This window comes from Ipomoea nil, unplaced genomic scaffold (genome assembly GCF_001879475.1).
Source record: "Ipomoea nil cultivar Tokyo-kokei standard unplaced genomic scaffold, Asagao_1.1 scaffold2297, whole genome shotgun sequence".
NCBI classification, from domain to species: domain Eukaryota; kingdom Viridiplantae; phylum Streptophyta; class Magnoliopsida; order Solanales; family Convolvulaceae; genus Ipomoea; species Ipomoea nil.
In genome coordinates, this window is record NW_017618725.1 from 950,671 (window position 1) to 969,978 (window position 19,308).

Genomic DNA, 19,308 nt, shown 5'->3' on the forward strand with positions numbered 1-19,308 from the left:
ACCAAATATTGTGGCAATTACCACAATAATTTCATTAATTATAACATTTGTTTTCTTTGAATATTTAAATACATTACCATAATAATAACACAAAAGAAGGAAAGAAAAATTATGAGAATAATCTATATCTATAAATAATTAAAAGTAAAATCCTCCTAACCAAGTTTATCTCCAAAACTTAGGGACATATATATATATATATATATATATATATATATATATATATATATATATATATATATATATATATAAATTGCATATTTACCATATATGCATATTTTGTGTTTATATAGTATAATTTTTGGTATCAAACATTTGAATGGTAATAAACGGGGAAAATGTCAACATACAAATGATAATTCTTTCATTACTATACTAATTTTAATGGTAATTCATTAATTACTATATTTCACGATGAGTCAGCATGACAAAAAGTTAAAGATATATATTTTCGGCGATTATAACATTTTTGTTATTAACTGAAAATTTGAAAGTTTTACCTTTTTTGAGATCTCTTACCATTTTATAATTTCAATATTGTGCCATTTTGAACTCATCCATGTGTATAAATACACTCTATATGACCATACAAAATCCATTGAGGAGACATTTGTACTCAAGAGTAAACTTCTCCTTAAACTAAATTCGGGTGTCAAGAAAATCTCCGTTTTCATTAATAATGATATTCCTATTTCTGAGTCTCTCATCACCGTTCGGTACATCAATGATGTTTGAATTTCTGGGTCTTCCATTGTTCTCTTTGATCCTTATGATTGTGCTATTGCCAATATTTTTTTATTTGGGTTCAGTACAACGTGGATTTTTTTGGGAGGTTTCTCTAATTAAATTGTTGGTTAAAAATTTATATTTCCTTTGTATTTTATTTTATTACTTTTTTTTATTTATACTAATATGTGAATGGAGTAACACAAAATCTGAAATTGTATTTGTTATTTATTTCTTCTTTTTAAATAATCATTATTTTTGTGTTTTACAAAAATTTAGAAAAAATCAAATATAGCGAGATTTTTAATAGGTTAAACAAACACTCTACTCAAGTTGTGATATATATATATATATATATATATATATATATATATATATATATATATTATAAAAATGCTATAAAATGAGCTCTGCTTGTTAAAAAAAAAACATAGAAACTTGAATGGCATGTACAAATCTCGAAATCAACATACTAACTCTAAGTTTAAGAAAATCTTACAAAATTATCAAAATTACCGTCTTTATCATCCTCGATCGCATCTCTACAATCTTCCATAAAAACTAAACCAATAGGGTTCTGTTACAAATGCTCTTCCTCCTCGATTTCCTTTTGTTGAAGCATAGCCTCTTTAAGTATCTTCAAACTCATACCAGACGATATAAACTGCAAAACATATTGAAGTACGTGAGAATATAGTTAGAAAAATGTAGAAAATTCATACAAAAAAAAAAAAAAAAAAAAACAAGCAGAGAGATGAGTCTGACATTTTTTGATTGAAGAAGCCCTTGTATTTATAGGTAGAAAATACTAATTCAAAAGGAAAGTATAATAATTTATTTATTTAAGGTAATAACATTATTATTATTATTATTATTATTATTATTATTATTATTATTATTATTATTATTATTATTATTATTATTATTATTATTATAGTATTTGCGCCCGTGCGATGCACGGAATAGATTTGTTGTAATATATTAAGAATATTTCGATCGATATATAATTATTTAAATTAGAACATCAAATATTATATAGTTCAATTGAATATACGGGTTGGATCATTTAAGTGTTTTTATATTATCATTGTATGAATCTAAGCAAATAATTGCTCAAATTAATAGCTAATGTGTAGATGTATGCATGTAGTGTTATAACTTTGGAGATTTTTTTTTTTTTTATCATTGTTTAGTATTTTTTTTTATAAATTATACAAATGTGTTCGTTCTCTAGCAACTCAGTTATATGAATGAATTGTTATCTTAATTCATTTGTATGGAGGATATTTTTTTTGTCTATACATATAACAATTTTGTCATTTAAAAATATAATATCAACGATTTTATTTACACATTGTTGAAACCTCTTTGTAGACGACATTGGTAGTAGCAATACAATCTTGTCCATCATCGTCTAGAGCTAACACCTTCAATTGATCAGGATGGGTGACTCGGTGAAAATATATAATGGTATAATATTAATCAATTAGCGATCCTTTTATATTTTAAATAAATTAGTAATATCATATTCATTTTCAGTCAATTATTCTTTTGTATTTTTAGTCAATTAGAATATTACATGGAGTGATATTTTTACCTAATTTGTGTTCCATTTTTAATTGAGGATGTATAATATTATTATTGAAATATTTCTGTTTCATTTGTAATTTACCTTTACTATTGTTTAAAATATGCACTTACTATTTATAATGTAGAATATTATTATTGAAATATTGGCGTTCAATTTTAGTTTCCCTTCCATTTTAATTAAAATGCAATGATCTAACCATTTATTTTTTTCATATTAGTCAATTATGAATAATTTTTTATTTGCAGTCAATTATTAATATTCATTTCCTTTTAAATTTTCAATCCATTAGTAATATCATATTTATTTTCATCCAATTACTTCTCTTTTATTTTTAGTCAATTAATCAATTAGCGAACTAAAATATCAAATGCAATGATATTTTTACCAAATTTTCGTTTTATTTTTAATTGATGATTTAGAATATTATTATTGAAATATTTTCATTTCATTTTTAATTTTCGCTACATTTTTAATTTACCTTTACTATTGTTTAAAATATGTCTTTAGTATTGATGATGTAGAATATTATTATTGAAGTATTTCCTTTTCATTTTTAATTTACCTTTACTTGATAGTGTAGAATATTATTATTGAAATATTTCCATTCTATTGTTTAAAATTGTGTAAAATTTATGACATACTCGTGATTTGATGTATTATACTGTGTAATATTATTGTGAAAAATTAAAATGCAATGATCTGACCATTTTTTTTCTGTTTTAGTCAATTATGAATATTTTCTTATTTTCAAACAATTGTTAATATTTATTTCCTTTTTCAATTAACCTAATGTTTGTTGCCAAGCACCTTGTGCTCAGATGGCATGTAGTGATGTGGGAAGTCATGAGATCGGGCCTTAGTGAAGGTGTTGGTTGAGAAAATATGTTTCAATATAGATACTTATTTATTTACCTAATTTACATTCCATTTTTAATTGATAATATAGAATATTATTGTGAAATATTTTTGTTCTTTTTTTTTCATCCTTTTTTTTTTTAATTTACCTTTACTATTTACTATTGTTTGAGCGATAAATCAAGTAAATAGAATTTTGTTTTTAATTATATTATAGATTTTTTTTCTTTTTCTATTGTTTGGGTGTGAAAGTAAGGAAGAAGGATTTTCTTTTTAATAATGGTATAGATTGAGAATTTTTTTATATTTTCCTATTTAACTGAGTATTATTAGTATTAATCAGTGACTTTCGTTTCTTTTTCTATTTTTAGTGAATTAAGGATCCTTTTATATTTTTCTATTTTAATCCTAACTTTTAATTTTACTGATTATTATTAGTATTAATTATTCAGTGAATTCCATTTCATTTTCTATTTTTCGTAAATTATAAATCTTTTTTTTCAATTTTTTTTTGTAGGATTGTTTTTACTGTTATTTTTATTATGACCCCTTTTTTAAAAAAAAAATCTTTCATTTTCATTGAATTAAGAATCCTTTTTTATTTTCAATTTTACTGATTATTATTAGTATTAATCAGTAAATTTCGTTTATTTTTCCATTTTTAGTGAAGTAATGATCTTTTTTTTTCTTCATATTTTACTGCTAATTTTCTGACTGATTATTATTACTATTAATTAATCAGTGAATTCCATTTCTTTTTTTATTTCTCGTGAATTAAGAAACTTTTTTTATTATTCTAATTTTTGGTAGAATTTTCTTTTTTTTTTTTACTGTTATCCTATTATGACCTTTTTTTTTTCACACCCTTGCGTTTCTTTTTTTTCATTTTTAGTGAATTAATGATCTTTTTTTACTGATTATTGTTAGTTTTAATTAATTAGTGAATCCCGTTTCCTTTTCTATTTTTTTGTGAATTAAGGATCTTTTTTTCTATTTTACTACTAACTTTTTTACTAATTATTATTAGTATTATTAATTGGTAATTTTTTTTTTATTGTTTGGGCGGGTAAGTAAGAAATGGGGGTTTTGTTTTTAAGAATAATATAGAATTTTAGTGAGTTAAGGATCCTTTTTATAGAATTCTCTTTCAATATTTAAATACATTAGCATAGTAATTACACGAAAGAAGAAAAGAAAAATTATTAGAATAATAGTATTTTCACCCGTTTGATGCACAGAATGGATTTGTTGTAATATATTTAAGAATATTTGGATCAATATATAATTATTTAAATTATAACATCAAATATTATATAGTGCAATTGAACATATGGTTTGGATTATTTATGTGTTTTGATGTTATCATTGCTTAAATTTGAGCAAATGATTGCTCAAATTAATAGCTAATGTGTAGATGTACGCATGCGGTGCTGTAATTTTGGAGATTTTATTTATCATTGTTTAGTGTTTTTTTTTTTTTTATATAAATTAGTCAAATGTGCTCATTCTCAAGCAACTCAGTTATAGGAATGAATTACTATCTTAATTCATTTGTATGGAAGATATATATTTTTTTGTCTAGATATATAGCAAATTTGTCATTTAAAAAAAATGTCAACGATTGTATGTACACATTATTGAAACATCTTTCGACATTGGTAGTAGCAACACAATCTTGTCCATCATCGTCTATAGCTAACACCTTCAGTCCATCATGATGGGTGACTCGAGTGAAAATATATAATGGTAGAATATTAGTCAATTAGGGATTTTTTTATATTTTAAGTCAGTTTGTAATATCATATTCATTTTCAGCCAATTATTCTTTTTTATTTTTAATCAATTAGTCAATTAGAATATCATATGCAATGATATTTTTACCTAATTTTCGTTCGAGTTTTAATTGATTATGTATAATATTATTATTGAAATATTTCCGTTGCATTTTTAATTTTTTATTATTGTTTAAAATATGCCTTTATTATCTATGATGTAGAATATTATTGTTGAAATATTTCCGTTAAATTTTAGTTTCCATCAATTTTTAATTAAAATGCAATGACCTAAACATTTATTTTTTTTCATATTAGTTAATTATAGATCATTTTTTATTTGCAGTCAACTATTAATATTTCATTTTATTTTATATTTTCAGTTAATTAGTAATATCATATTCATTTTCAGCAAATTATTCTTTTTTATTTTCAGTCAATTGGTCAATTAGCCAATTAGAATATCAGATGTAGTGATATTTTACCCAATTTTCGTTCCATTTTTAATTGATGATGTAGAATATTATTATTAAAATATTTCCGTTTCATTTTTAATTTTCATTGCATTTTTAATTTAACTTTATTATTGATTAGAATATGCCTTTATTATTGATGATGTAGAATATTGTTATTTAAATATTTCCTTTTCATTTTTAATTTACGTTTACTTGATGATGTAAAATATTATTATTGAAATATTTCTGTTCCATTTTTAAAATTGTGAAAGATTTATGACATAATTATGATTTGATGTACTATATTGTGTAATATTATTGTAAAAAATTAAAATGCAATAATTTGACCATTTTCCTTTTCCATTTTAGTCAATTATGGATCATTTTTTATTTTTAGTCAATTATAAATATTTATTTCCTTTTTTCAATTAACCTAATTTATGTTCCTTTTTTCATTTTTAATTTTCAGTCAATTATTAATATTCAGTTATTTTTTCAGTTTACCTAATTTCCATTCCATTTTTAACAGATGATGTAGAATATTATTGTGAAATATTTATGTTCTTTTTTCCATTCTTTTTTTAAAATTTACCTTTACTATTTACTATTGTTTGGGTGGGAAATCAAGTAAATAGGATTTTGTTTTTAATTATAGTATAGATTGACTCATTTACGAATTGGTTCAATAAATCATAAATATTACCAATTGTTTGGTCACAAAATAAGCTTTATCTAATTATATCTATATTAAATTTTATATATATATATATATATATATATATATATATATATATATATATATATATAATTTAATAAATTAGAAATTATAAAAATAAAAAATGATTAAATTGTGTAAAGTATATCAGGGAATATTACGGATTATTTGCTTAGAGGAATTACTTACTGAAAAAAAATGTAGTGAATTATTTTATTAAAAGCAGCAAAAAATTGTGTATATAAATTAATAAATTAGTTGTATAAATTAAAAATGAAAAAACAGGAAATACATACTTAGAATTAGATTTCTAACTTATTTAATTTTCAGAATTTCGGAATAAATTTGTAATTGTATATAGTAAGGTAAGAATAATTCTTATGCAATATACGATTTGACAACTCAATTAATATTAAGATTCCGTGCAATGAACATGTATATTATCTTGTGTACTCATTTGAACGGTAATTTATTTTTATACAATAATTATGCATAATAAATTAATATTATCCTAATTAATAACTAATAAAATTTATTATTAATTTGACCATTAAAATTAGTCTGGATGGAAAAAAACATATATGAATTGGTTCAATAAATCGTAAATATTACCAATTGTTTGGTTGGAAAATAATCATTATCAAATTAAAATTGATTAATTTGACAAATTATACTTAAGATAAATATTACAGATTATTTACTTATATAAAACTTTTATTGAATTATTATTTTATAATAAGGAGTGAAAAATTATATATATATATATATATATATATATATATACACACACCACATTGGTTATTGGTTATATACCATATTATGGATTTACGTCCATATGAGAATATGAAAAGAATAAATGTACAACCTAATTAATACTATGCATTACATAATAAATATCATACCTAATATTACTATACATAATACCATACGTAATTATTATTTTTAATACCATGCATACAATTACCATACATACTTGAACTGGTTATCAATATAGATTTCTTAAATTTGTTATAAATCATATTATGATATTACGTCCATATGAAATAATATTAACATACATAAAATTACCATACATACTTGTTAATATTTAGATTTATTAAATTGGTTACAATTCATATTATGGTAAAATAATTCTTATGCAATATACAATTTGAAAACTCAATGAATATTAAGATTCCGTGCAATGAACATATATTCCATCATGTATACTCATTTGACCAAAAATATGAAGGTTGGTTCAATAAATCGTAAATATTACTAATTGTTTGGTTAGAGAATAATCTTTATCAAATAAAAATTAAAATAATTAAATCTCTATCATATTCATATGCTGTTGCTTTAGGCTTTTGTCAAGGAGCACTACTCATGATCCTCAACACATTGCCATGGCTCCAAATCCTTGTGTTACTCCTATTGGTGCTAGAATGATCGTCACATCAGGAAAAAAAATATTAATAGTCCAAACCCATTCAATGATGTCCCCTCTCATGCAAATGACCTGCAGATCTAGTTGCTCAGAGTCCACTAATAATCAAATGGTCAGTTTTTTTTCTATCACTATGAATAGTGCATTATTTAATCCTGCCCAGAGTCCAATAATAAACAACTTTTAATGGATTGAGATAAGGTATTAGAGAAATACCTTTAAATGGGTTGAGCAAACTCGTCCAGATTGATGATGAAGAAGATGATATATATGATCAATATAATCATAGTTTATATAATATATGTAGATAGATTTTAAATTTCACCAATGGTATATATGATTTTCTATTCTTTATTAAAAAAAAAAAAAAAAGAGTTGAAAAAGGATACAGAGATTTACCAAAATGTGTAGGCGTAGTGCAACAACTCTTCTGGATACGCAGAGAATATGGGTCTTGTTCCTCATCTTCTTGAAGGTCCCTGTTCTCTACACCATTGCTATGCAGTTGCAGAGAATATCCCCTTAGGTTCTTTGTAACTTGGTACTGTTTGTATTGAAGAGAATGTGATGTATATATAGGTGTTTCGATATGATTAAGAGTAACATTTATGGTTTTTATTATATTACCAATTACCAATTACCAATTAAAATTAGAGTTACCATTTTACATTTGCTTACCAAAAAATTATATATAGATACTTAATTTATATTTGAAGAATATATTTACCTAATTTACTTTATATACAGTAATAAGTATGTCTACACATAAATGAATAATATATAATATATAATTTCAATATTTTGATAATTAATTAAATTAAAAAATTAGGATATTATATAAATGCCGTTAAATTTTGGGAGAAAATTTATATGGTTTTTATATTATTATTATTATTATTATTATTATTATTATTATTATTTTTATTTTATTATGCTTACATTATTTCATAAAATTTTTATTATACTTGAACAATAATATTTTCAATTATATTATAGAGTATAATACCATACATAATATTACCAATTATGTAATATAACAATTAATAGATTTTATTTAATTTCCATTTGACATTTACTTACCAAATAAACTTTACTACAAAAGTTTTGGGGGGAAAATTTGTTAGAAGGATTTTACTTTTATATATATATAGATATAGATATAGATTATTATTATTATTATTATTATTATTATTATTATTATTATTATTATTTATTTAATTTTCATTTGACATTTACTTATCAAATAAGTTTTACTACAAAAGTTTTGGGAGGAAAATTTGTTAGGAGGATTTTACTTTTATATATATATATATATATATATATATATATATATATAGATTTGAACAAAGTACGAAATATACCTTAATTACATCTCAACTGCAAATGGATACGTACAATTTTCCCATAAATACTCCAACCACTCTCAATATATTTTTTTATATTTTTATATCAAAATTAATTTTTATTTTTCACTTAAATTTTTTATTACAGAAACATATAGTCACGTTTTATTCCAACTCCCAATCATATTTTATCCTCACCCCAGCTATAATTATTGGTGCCGCCCAGTCGCCTACCCCATTTAATCATGTCACTCAATGTTTCTTTTATGTGCAAAGAATAGAATATTGTTACCTCAAGACTTTGCAGTTATTGTCCCAATAAAAAAATCAAGTGTGCCCAAACTTCTTCATCATGAATAATAACGATACGAATAAGATATTATAATTCTTCCTTAAAATACTTGAAAATAATAAAAGAAAATTGTCTCTCTCGATGTTTATTAGTTTTTTAGTTACACAAAAATTCATCATCTTTATTGAAATGAATGTACATTCTGGATGAAGTTTGTGATTTCAAAAAATAATAAATCACATTAAATTATATATACTTGAGCAGTTCAAATCGAGATAATTAAACTTAAAATTTTATAATTACGAAATTAAATGCGGAATGAGTTGATACTACCTCTATGTGTTTTTTTTTTTTAAAGACCTCTATCTGTTATCCTGTTGATGAATAGAGAAAGAGACACAATTTAAACCTAACTGTAGAGAGAGACGTACACCTTAAACTCAAAAGTCTCCGCCAGAACATCCTCCAACTTCTTTCTAGTAATTACTAACATGGTAATGATAATTATGTGCCATTCTTTCTCCTCTTTGATTACTCTCAGATTATAAACATTTGTTTTGTGTCGGCAATCGCAGGAAGATCATGATGAATGTTGGAGCTGCACATCTGATCTTTTCATCAAGGTGTTTATCTGTGCATCTATTCCGGGTGGGTTAATTAGTTAATTACCCTCTACTAATCACGAAAGCTATTCTTTAATCTTTACCATATCTTATCTGTTTAATTAAATTCTTGTGTTCAAATATGATGAACTGTTAAATTCTTCAGTGATACTGATGGCGGTGATGGCGCTAGTGCTCAAACTACTGGGCTTTTGTGCTGGTTTCACGGCGGCGGCGGCTGTGCCGGAAACTGCGTCGGAGACCAGCGGATTGTTGCCGAAAGATGTGGCTCCGGTGATCATATACGGCGCGTTTGAAGAAGAGGATGAAGAGTCGGGGAAATGCAGCCGGAGCAGCTCGTCGGAGGATTTGTACGAGGGACACGTCTGCGTAATTTGCTACGACAAGAAACGAAGTTGCTTCTTTGACCCATGCGGCCACTGCGCCACGTGCTATGCATGTGCCAAGAGGTATATTCCGTTTTTTGAGTCCAAACTCCAAAACCTAAGACATATAGACCGTATTTACTTCAATTTTTGAATTTCTTTTACTTTTCAATTTGAAAAAGAAAATACAAATAAATGGGGTTTTTGATGTGTGTTTTGTTTTTCGTTTTCTTAAATATAGAGATTTTTTTTTTGTGTTAGTAAATACAACTTATAATGCAGGATTGTAGAAGATGCAAGGACTTGCCCATTTTGCCGGAGAATTATTCACAAAGTCAGAAGATTGTTTAGCCCATGAAATTAGATGACAAAATGTTGTAATTATGGTCAACTTATTATATACATTAAAGATGTAAATGTCGGTTTAAGTCTCTTGTTTGATTTGTTGGCGGTTATACAGAAGTTGATTTTATCCCACACACATTTTCAAGTGCAGATGTAAATTTAAGTTGCTAAGTTGTACAGTTTCCCGTATGTAAATAGTTTATGAATTCAAAAATCTAAACATTTACAGTAGTCCTTGAAAGATGACAAATTATTGTGTGAACCATAACAAAAAATACATTTTTAATATATTAAATGTACATTATTTGTATACTGAATGTACATTATAAAATATAATATACACTCAGTTTACAAATAATGTTGTTGTGATATTTGATGATATTAATCATCTATATTAATAGTCATGTGTCTTTTGGGTTTTCCATATGTCTCTTGGATTTCCCATGTGTCTCTTGGGTTTTCCATGTGTCTCTTTGTTTTCTCATTTGTATTTATTTTTCATTATCTTGTTAGCACTACATATACAACTGCTTGTATTGAAGTTGAGACAAGACACAATATATTAGTTTTTTCTCTTCTTCTTGTTTATTTGTATTCTACATGGTATCAAAGCCAAGGTTTATACCTGCGCATAAACTCATCAATGGCTGACGACGAGCAGCCGCAGGCATTAACAAGGCTGATTAGTGGTACAGAGATTTTTGATGATAAATTGAATGGTAAATTTGATCTACGGTTGTGGATAATTGACACAGGGGCTTCTCGTCACGTTACTGGTGATTCCACTCGAACGACTGATGCAAAAGATATATTTCATTGCCCTGTTGATTTACCCAACGGAAAAACAGTGGTTGCAACTCGAGAAGGCTCGGTTCGATTAACAGACAAAATTGTTCTTAATCATGTCCTTTATGTTCCGTCTTTAAGTTGCAATCTTATTTCTGTTTCTCAGTTAAATGATGCTATGCATAGCAATGTCCACTTTAACTCTTATATGTGTGCTATACAGGACCAATCAGGGGAACTGATTGGAACGGGTGTTAGACGGGATGGACTTTACTACTTCAAGGGAATCGATTCAGTGCAACATCCTACAGTAAATGGTGTGACAAGTTCAGTCAATCTTTGGCATCAACGAATGGGTCATCCATCTGAAAAAGTGGTAAAACTACTTCCGTTTGTTGGCACTGTTGTGGCAAGTTTTAATAAAGCTTGTGAGGTTTGTTTTCGTGCTAAGCAACCTAGAGATAAGTTTCCTTTGAGTAATAACAGAGCATCTCGAATATTTGAGAAAATACATTGTGATTTGTGGGGTCCTTACAAACATCAATCCTCTTGTGGTGCACGTTATTTCTTGACTATAATAGATGATTATTCGAGCAGTTTGGATTTATTTGATGATGGATAAAATTGAGGTTTTTAAAATGTTCTTGTGTTTTGTGGCTATGATTGATAGACAATTCTCCCAATCAATCAAAGTCGTTCAGAGTGACAACGGTACTGAATTCAATTGCTTGCGCGATTTTTTTCTGATACTGGAATTCTATTTCAAACTTCCTGTGTGGGAACTCCTCAACAAAATGGTAGGGTTGAGCGGAAACATAAACATTTTCTCAATGTAGCGAGAGCTTTGAGATTCCAAGCCAATTTGCCAATTTATTTTTGGGGAGAATGTGTTCTTGCGGCCACACATCTTATAAATTGGACACCAACACCGTTGCTTGGTAACAAAACTCCTTATGAAATTCTTTTTGGTAGTCATCCATCTTACAACACAATTCGTGTTTTTGGGTGTCTTTGCTTTGCCCACAATCAAAAAAGCAAAAGGAGATAAATTTGCTAGCAAGAGTCGAAAGTGCATCTTTGTGGGATATCCATTTGGGAAAAAGGCTTGGAAGCTGTTTGATCTTGACACCAAAGAATTTTTTGTTTCCCGCGATGTGAAATTATTTGAGGATGTTTTTCCATTTCCCCTCACTGATACGACTATCAATCCTCATGAAGAATTTGTTCACGAAGATTTTTCTGTAATTGTTGAAGAAGCTGAGCCCAGCTCCACAAACGAGCCAAACCCTCAACTTGAGCCAAGCTCCACACCCGAGCCAACCTCTCAACCAGAGTCAAACTCCATACCCGAATTCAGCTCACAACCTGAACAACACACTAGTACTCTTGCTCCAAATAACCAGGATCCGAATGTTGAGATGGGTCGGGGTATGAGAAATAAAGTTCCTCCAGTGTGGTTGCGCGACTATGTTATTAATTCTACTGTTGCTAAAAGTCCATCCTCCGTCACACCGTCTCCACAGTCACCCTCAGGTACTCCCTATCCTTTAGCACATTATATAAATTGTGACAATTTTTCTCTACCATACAGAACTTTTCTCGCAGCAATTCTTTCTGAAAAAGAACCAAAATCTTTTAAGGAGGCGATGACACATACCGGTTGGAAAGAATCTATGACAAATGAAATCCGGGCCCTCGAAGACAATCAAACTTGGACTCTTGAACATCTCTCACCTGGGAAAAAGGCTCTTGGGGTTCATTGGGTGTATCGAATCAAATATAACTCAAATGGGTCGATTGAAAGACTCAAATCAAGATTAGTGGCTCTTGGTAATCATCAAGAAGAAGGCATCGATTACACAGAAACTTTTGCTCCTGTTGCCAAAATGACTATTGTTCGTGCACTTCTTGCCATTGCAGCATCTAAAAATTGGGAACTACATCAGATGGATGTGCACAATGCTTTTCTGCACGGTAATCTCGATGAAGAGGTGTATATGAAGCTTCCCCCGAGCTTTGAGGCATCCGATCCTAAATTAGTGTGTCGATTGCGCAAGTCCTTGTATGGATTAAAGCAGGCACCGAGGTGCTGGTTTGCAAAACTTGTTACGGCCTTGAAAGGGTATGGTTTCTTACAATCCTATTCCGACTACTCCTTATTCACCTTTACTCGGGGTGGAATTTAGATAAATGTACTTGTTTATGTCGATGATCTCATCATTTCTGGGAGTGATTATGCTGCTCTTAAGACATTTAAGGCTTATCTCAGCGATTGTTTTCATATGAAAGATCTCGGCACTCTAAAGTATTTTCTGGGTATTGAGGTTGCTCGTAGCGCTTCTGGACTATTTTTGTGTCAAAGGAAATATACTCTTGATATTATTTCTGAAGCAGGATTGTTGGGGGCCAAACCGGTTAGTGTTCCTATTGAGCAAAACCACAAACTCGGCCTAGCTAGTGGCCCAATTTTCTCTAATCCTGCAGCTTCGGCGTCTAGTTGGAAGACTTATCTACTTAGCCGTAACTCAACCGGATCTCGCATACTCTGTTCATGTGTTGTCTCAATTCATGCAAGAACCACATGATGAGCACTGGGAAGCAGCTTTGAGAGTTGTCTGTTATTTGAAAGGTACACCAGGTCAAGGGATTCTCCTATGAGCATACACTGATCTAACGCTACAGGGATGGTGTGATTCGGATTGGGCCGCATGTCCTATTACTCGGCGATCGCTTACGGGTTGGTTGGTCTTTCTTGGCCATTCTCCAATCTCGTGGAAAACAAAGAAACAAACTACTGTTTCTCGTTCTTCTGCAGAAGCAGAATATAGATCCATGGTAGCCGTTACTTGTGAACTCAAATGGTTAAAGGGCTTGTTGTTAAGTCTGGGGGTTCATCATCCCAAAATCATAAAGTTATTTTGTGACAGTAAGTCAGCCCTTCATATTGCAAAGAATCCAGTCTTTCATGAACGCACAAAACACATTGAAGTGGATTGTCATTTTGTTCGCGATGCAATTAAAGATGGTTTGATCTTCCCTTCCTACATTCCTACCAATTCGCAATTAGCTGACATCTTCACAAAGGCTCTTGGGCAAAGGCAATTTGACTTTCTTCTTCACAAGTTGGGCATTTCAGATCCGCATGCTCCAACTTGAGGGGGGGGGGGTGTTGAGATATTTGATGATATTAATCATCTATATTAATAGTCATGTGTCTCTTGGGTTTTTCATGTGTCTCTTTGTTTTCTCATTTGTATTTATTTTTCATCATCTTGTTAGCACTATATATACAAGTGCTTGTATTGAAGTTGAGACAAGACACAATATATTAGTTTTTCCTCTTCTTGTTTATTTGTATTCTACAAATGTACATCCCCTGAATACAATACACATTTTTAATATACTAAAAATACATTATTTTTATATTGAATGTACATTATTTTACAATAAACAAAATATAATCCACACCATAATTATTGATGAAAGAGTAATGGGGCAGTTGATACATAATTGGGCCAGCAATATCTGGTAAGATTTTACATAATTGGGCCTACACTAACATATTTGGGCCAGTTAAGTCCATATCTGGATACAGTTTTGACTTTTGAAGCACTAGTGCGTAGTTTACTAATCAAAAAATTAAAGTTGTGTATTTTATATACGTTACGTTCAATCTTCTTGGGCGGGTAATACTTATTGCATAAGCAGTATCCTCTCCCCTATTTGCACACCGAAAGGGACGCAAAGTACTATTTGTCGGTCCTATAGTCAAAGACGTGACATATACATAATACATGTTCTGCCTTTCCTTAATCTCTTCGTCATACATTAACGCATCGCCACCGTTCATGTTTCCCATGCCGTACTTAATTTACTCACACTTCCAGTGCTTCACCTGCTTCCTCTATTTCATTCATCACAGCGGACGTACTCATGCATTATATTCTTTCTGCTAATATTATATTTCAACCAAATCCCATCTCCATCGCCATCTTTTCAAGGTAATTAATACGAACTTTAATTTTCATGATATATATGGTTAATTATTTGTATTATATTATAATATTTTTTAATATATATATATAGAGAGAGACAAGAGTAAATTAAAGCACAAGCAAGCATGCATGTCTCTTTCGGGTTTGCTCTTGCGTAGAAGCGATCTAAAGTCATGGAATCGCTTTGAGAATATAAATATACAATCATGAAACTATGTGATGTTGTCTTTCATTGAATATGTTGAAAGATAAACTAAAGTACATAAAGCAGAATGAGATACTCTGCACAACTATATATCATCACTTCAGTTTGATGCTTACTTCTAGAAGTTAGAGGTGCCCAAATTTCGGGTCTAGATTAGCACTGATCAGGACCGACCCAATATATATTGGGTCGAGTTCCGGACTAGGTCCATTTTTTTTCTTTTTAATTTAGGATGAAATTTAAACCATTAATATCATGATTAACAATAAATATTCTTACCATTTAAACTACTTTATCCTTTTGATATAATAATATTAATATATATACCCATGCGTACTTTTTCAAAGTTAATATTTTTATTTAAAATAATAATTAACCATTAATCACAAAATAAAACATTAATATTATTGTCTACAAAATTAAAAATGTATAAGATTTTAATAACATTTGAACTTGTACTATTAAATTTTTTTATAAGACTTGTAATATTATTTGATAACTTATAAATATTATAAAGTGGATTATAATTTATAAAGTCCATACTAGATTTTGTCCAACCCTGGCCTATTAGGGACCTAGGTCGTGCCTGGGATGGTTTCGAGCTGGGCTTTGGGCTATTTTTTTATAGGACATGAACTAGCCCTCTATAAGTTGATTCAGGTTTAGGCTAAGCTCGACCCAGATCCGGTGAAGTTCAAGCTCGCTTTTTTCCGGACTGATTCATGGCTGGTTCAATCTTGTATCGGCCCGTAGCCACCTCTACTAGAAGTGAAGTGGTTCAAGTTGGTCTGACTATTAAATTTGATTTGAGCTGGTTAATTATAGTAATCTAGGTTAATTTATCTCATTGTATCTTTTAATTTGTCGAATAAGATTATAAGAGAGTGCATACTTTTAGTAATAGTTGTGGGTTTCATTGTAACTTGTATATTGCAAAGTGATTGTAGTTGGACCGTGATATAATTAAATCCCTGTTATTTTCAAAGGCTATCTTGGGAATTTCAAGGGCTTTATGGCTTTATATTACCATTTATGGAGTGGGCATTAAAGTCATCTTTACCAAATAACAATACGACTGCAAGCCATTAATTGCACCATAAGTCTACTAGAGTTACGGAGTTACTGCGTAGAGTGGACCCAAGACATAGTCCCCAAAACTTCATTCATTCATTGCAGGTATTGACTTTTTCATAATCCCAGCAACAGGTGTTGATGAACAAATTGAACCATTGCCCCAAAACTGCAATGTTTGATAGGTTGTGAATTGTGATGAGTAATAAAGTTAAAAGTAAAAGCATTTGGCGTCTTTAATCACCTAAACTGGGAAGAGTAGTTTGAAAAGCAAGCCCATATATGTCACCGGCTTAGCTTAGCTTGATCCATCATATATAGTAAAGCTAGCTATCCTCTACTCCTCCTGTACTGCTTTACATTATATTATCCTTTAATTAATTCCTTATTCTTTTAAGCTTTCCTCCTCGTTTTATATTGGTTTAAAGTAGCGGCAAATTAAAAGAGATACAGAACCAAAAAGAATGTCTTCTGGGACTCCTGAGATGAACTTTCCGACGATCACTTCTTCTGAGGTAATAATTAAGGTTCTTGAAAAGCTCTGCATTTTTACTTCTGATCACTGTTTAATTCTGGGTTTCTTGTTGCTGTAATATAATTCCAATCACGCAGGACTATGATGACCGGCGGACTACATTGGAATTTGCGGTTATGGTTTTTGTCTACACCTCAGTTCTGGGTCAGTTAATTGCTTAATTAATTACATAAAACTTTTTTTTTCTTGTGCTTATTAGTTTTTGTTTGTCTGGATGGGGTTCAGCGGTGTTTGTGATGGTGATAGCGTTACTGCTGAAGCTGATGGGGTTCTGCGACGGCGGCGGCGCGGTGGCGGAGGGAGGAATAGCGACGGAGAGTAGCGGGCTGCTGTCGAAAGAGGCGGCGACGACAATGTACGGGGTGTTTGACGAGGAAGACGAGGAGTTGGGGACATGCGGTCGGAGCAGTTCGTACGACGATCTGTTCGAGGGAAAAGTGTGTGCGATTTGCTACGACAAAAGACGGAGTTGGTTTTTCGTTCCGTGCGGTCACTGCGCCACCTGCTCTTCATGTACCAAAAGGTTTGTCGTTTTGCTTTCTGGGCAGGGCAGATGAGTTTAATTTGTTGCGTTTAGAAGAAGCTAGGACAAACTTTAATTAACTAGTCATCATTATATTACAATTTATAAGGATATGATTAATCTCATTTAGTCCCCAGTAACACGGTCTTATTTAGTGTCGAGTACAAAAACAATTCTCTTAATTATTTGATTTTCTGTCATTTTTTTTTAATCTTCCGTCTAACTCTCAGTAAATATTACGGAGTATTTGTCAGGTATAATGATAAATTTGAAATTTTTCAACCTTTAGCTTTAATTTAAGCCTTTTGTCTGTACTTAAAATATGTTTGTCTAGAGTTTTTTTAAGATGATGAAAAAAATCTGCAATCACTATTTGTAAATGTGTACATTGAGTAAACCTTGATTCTAGTTCATAAAGGACTACACAGAGATAAATCAATCTAATTATTCATAGAGGTAAAAAATATATAATTATGTATGTTGATTTTAGGGTTTTTTGGGCTCAATGAGGTTCAACAAAACCGTGGTTGATGGATTCACCGGTAAAATAAAATAACTAACAACGAAAAGATAATTGGCTATGAATTCTTTGTATTGGCTTGTATCTATGTATACATATTTGTGTATGAATAAAGCTACTTTGTACATCGAAAGGGAGTCTTCTTCTTGTGTGGAAGAGTGATAGAGTCTTCTCATGTGTGATGAGTGAATAAGGTATCTTCTGGTAGGGAAAAGTGATGGAGTCTTCTCTAGGGAGTGTGGTGTGAGGAAGAGTCCTCCAGGTGCAAATAGATGGAAGAGCCCCCTACTTTTTTATCCTTGTTTTATAGCAGTAAGTTTAGAAAGTATCTGTTGGGTCTTTAGTGAGGGATTAATAGGGTAATTAATAGGCCATTAGTGGGTTATGAATGGAAGGTTATGGAAGATAGGGTAGATAAATAGGTTTTAATAGGATAGTAAATAGGATAATAATAAAATATTTTGATCCAATGTAGATGGGTCAATCGAGGTTAGGCGGTTCAACTGGGTTAAAATATTGAGTATCCATATTAATTAATAAATTGTGGTGTAGGATTATCGAAGGAGAAGCAAAGACTTGTCCTTTTTGCCGATGCTTTATCGAGAGAGTATCAAGATTATTGGTCAAACATCAATGAAGAAAACAAAAACCAAGGAGTTTTGATCCGGTTAAGGAGTGGAGGAATCGGGTTGTCCGATATGGGCCGCTTGGGCTGTTTGGCCCTTCCAGTTTCTATGGTGTATGATATGTAATCCTTGAAACTTGAAAGCAGTCACTTCATGAAAAAGAATGGTCAGTGTGAACGGAGATTATTCTCTTCGTATTCACGAACCAATGTGAAATACTAAAATGTAGTCCATCCAATTAAAAGATATTTACTCAGTTGCGACTAGTCGACTACGTTTTGTACTTCTGTACATCATTATATTAATCCAATCGTTATATTAATCTCATCGTTATACAGTGAACTATGATGGTTCATAGTGTACTGTCTACTCTAGTCCTAAATGATGTAATTTTTAATTTTCATGCCGATTGTTTATTGTTCAATTCGCGTTATAATTTATTTTTTTTTAACTATAAAGCATGTGTATGTTTTAATTTTGCGTTATGTGTTTCTGTGTCTCATATTATGCAACTCTATACCTTAATTAAGTGTATGAAT

At 29.8% G+C, this 19,308-nt stretch overlaps 2 protein-coding genes across 3 annotated transcripts; both read left to right on the forward strand.

Moving 5' to 3' along the window:
• Positions 1-9,551: 9,551 nt before the first annotated feature.
• Positions 9,552-10,732, forward strand: LOC109151891 (death-associated inhibitor of apoptosis 1-like). The gene is made up of 4 exons (XM_019299492.1): positions 9,552-9,669; positions 9,751-9,823; positions 9,944-10,247; positions 10,446-10,732. Exons 1-4 carry the CDS (start codon positions 9,667-9,669, stop codon positions 10,519-10,521), a joined length of 456 nt encoding a protein of 151 aa, XP_019155037.1. The 5' UTR covers positions 9,552-9,666; the 3' UTR covers positions 10,522-10,732.
• Positions 10,733-16,493: 5,761 nt separating this feature from the next.
• LOC109151866 (probable E3 ubiquitin-protein ligase LUL1) lies at positions 16,494-19,094 on the forward strand. 2 transcript variants are annotated; one of them, XM_019299468.1, is made up of 5 exons: positions 16,494-16,670; positions 16,964-17,080; positions 17,178-17,244; positions 17,326-17,623; positions 18,696-19,094. In XM_019299468.1, the coding sequence occupies exons 2-5, from the start codon at positions 17,030-17,032 to the stop codon at positions 18,778-18,780; spliced, it is 501 nt and encodes a 166-aa protein (XP_019155013.1). In that variant the 5' UTR covers positions 16,494-16,670; positions 16,964-17,029; the 3' UTR covers positions 18,781-19,094. The 2 variants fall into 2 exon arrangements, with proteins under 2 accessions (XP_019155013.1, XP_019155014.1); XM_019299469.1 differs by lacking the exon at positions 16,494-16,670 and having other exon boundaries at positions 16,704-17,080; positions 17,146-17,244.
• Positions 19,095-19,308: the final 214 nt, after the last annotated feature.

Bases quoted from the DNA above. Each gene is read 5' to 3' on its own strand.
- LOC109151891 (XM_019299492.1), top strand. The intron at 9,824-9,943 runs GTGGGTTAATTA...TAAATTCTTCAG, and splicing joins TATCTGTGCATCTATTCCGG to TGATACTGATGGCGGTGATG. The intron at 10,248-10,445 runs GTATATTCCGTT...CTTATAATGCAG, and splicing joins TGCTATGCATGTGCCAAGAG to GATTGTAGAAGATGCAAGGA.
- LOC109151866 (XM_019299468.1), top strand. From the start codon at position 17,030: ATGTCTTCTGGGACTCCTGAGATGAACTTTCCGACGATCACTTCTTCT. The intron at 17,245-17,325 runs GTCAGTTAATTG...GATGGGGTTCAG, and splicing joins TGTCTACACCTCAGTTCTGG to CGGTGTTTGTGATGGTGATA. The intron at 17,624-18,695 runs GTTTGTCGTTTT...ATTGTGGTGTAG, and splicing joins TGCTCTTCATGTACCAAAAG to GATTATCGAAGGAGAAGCAA.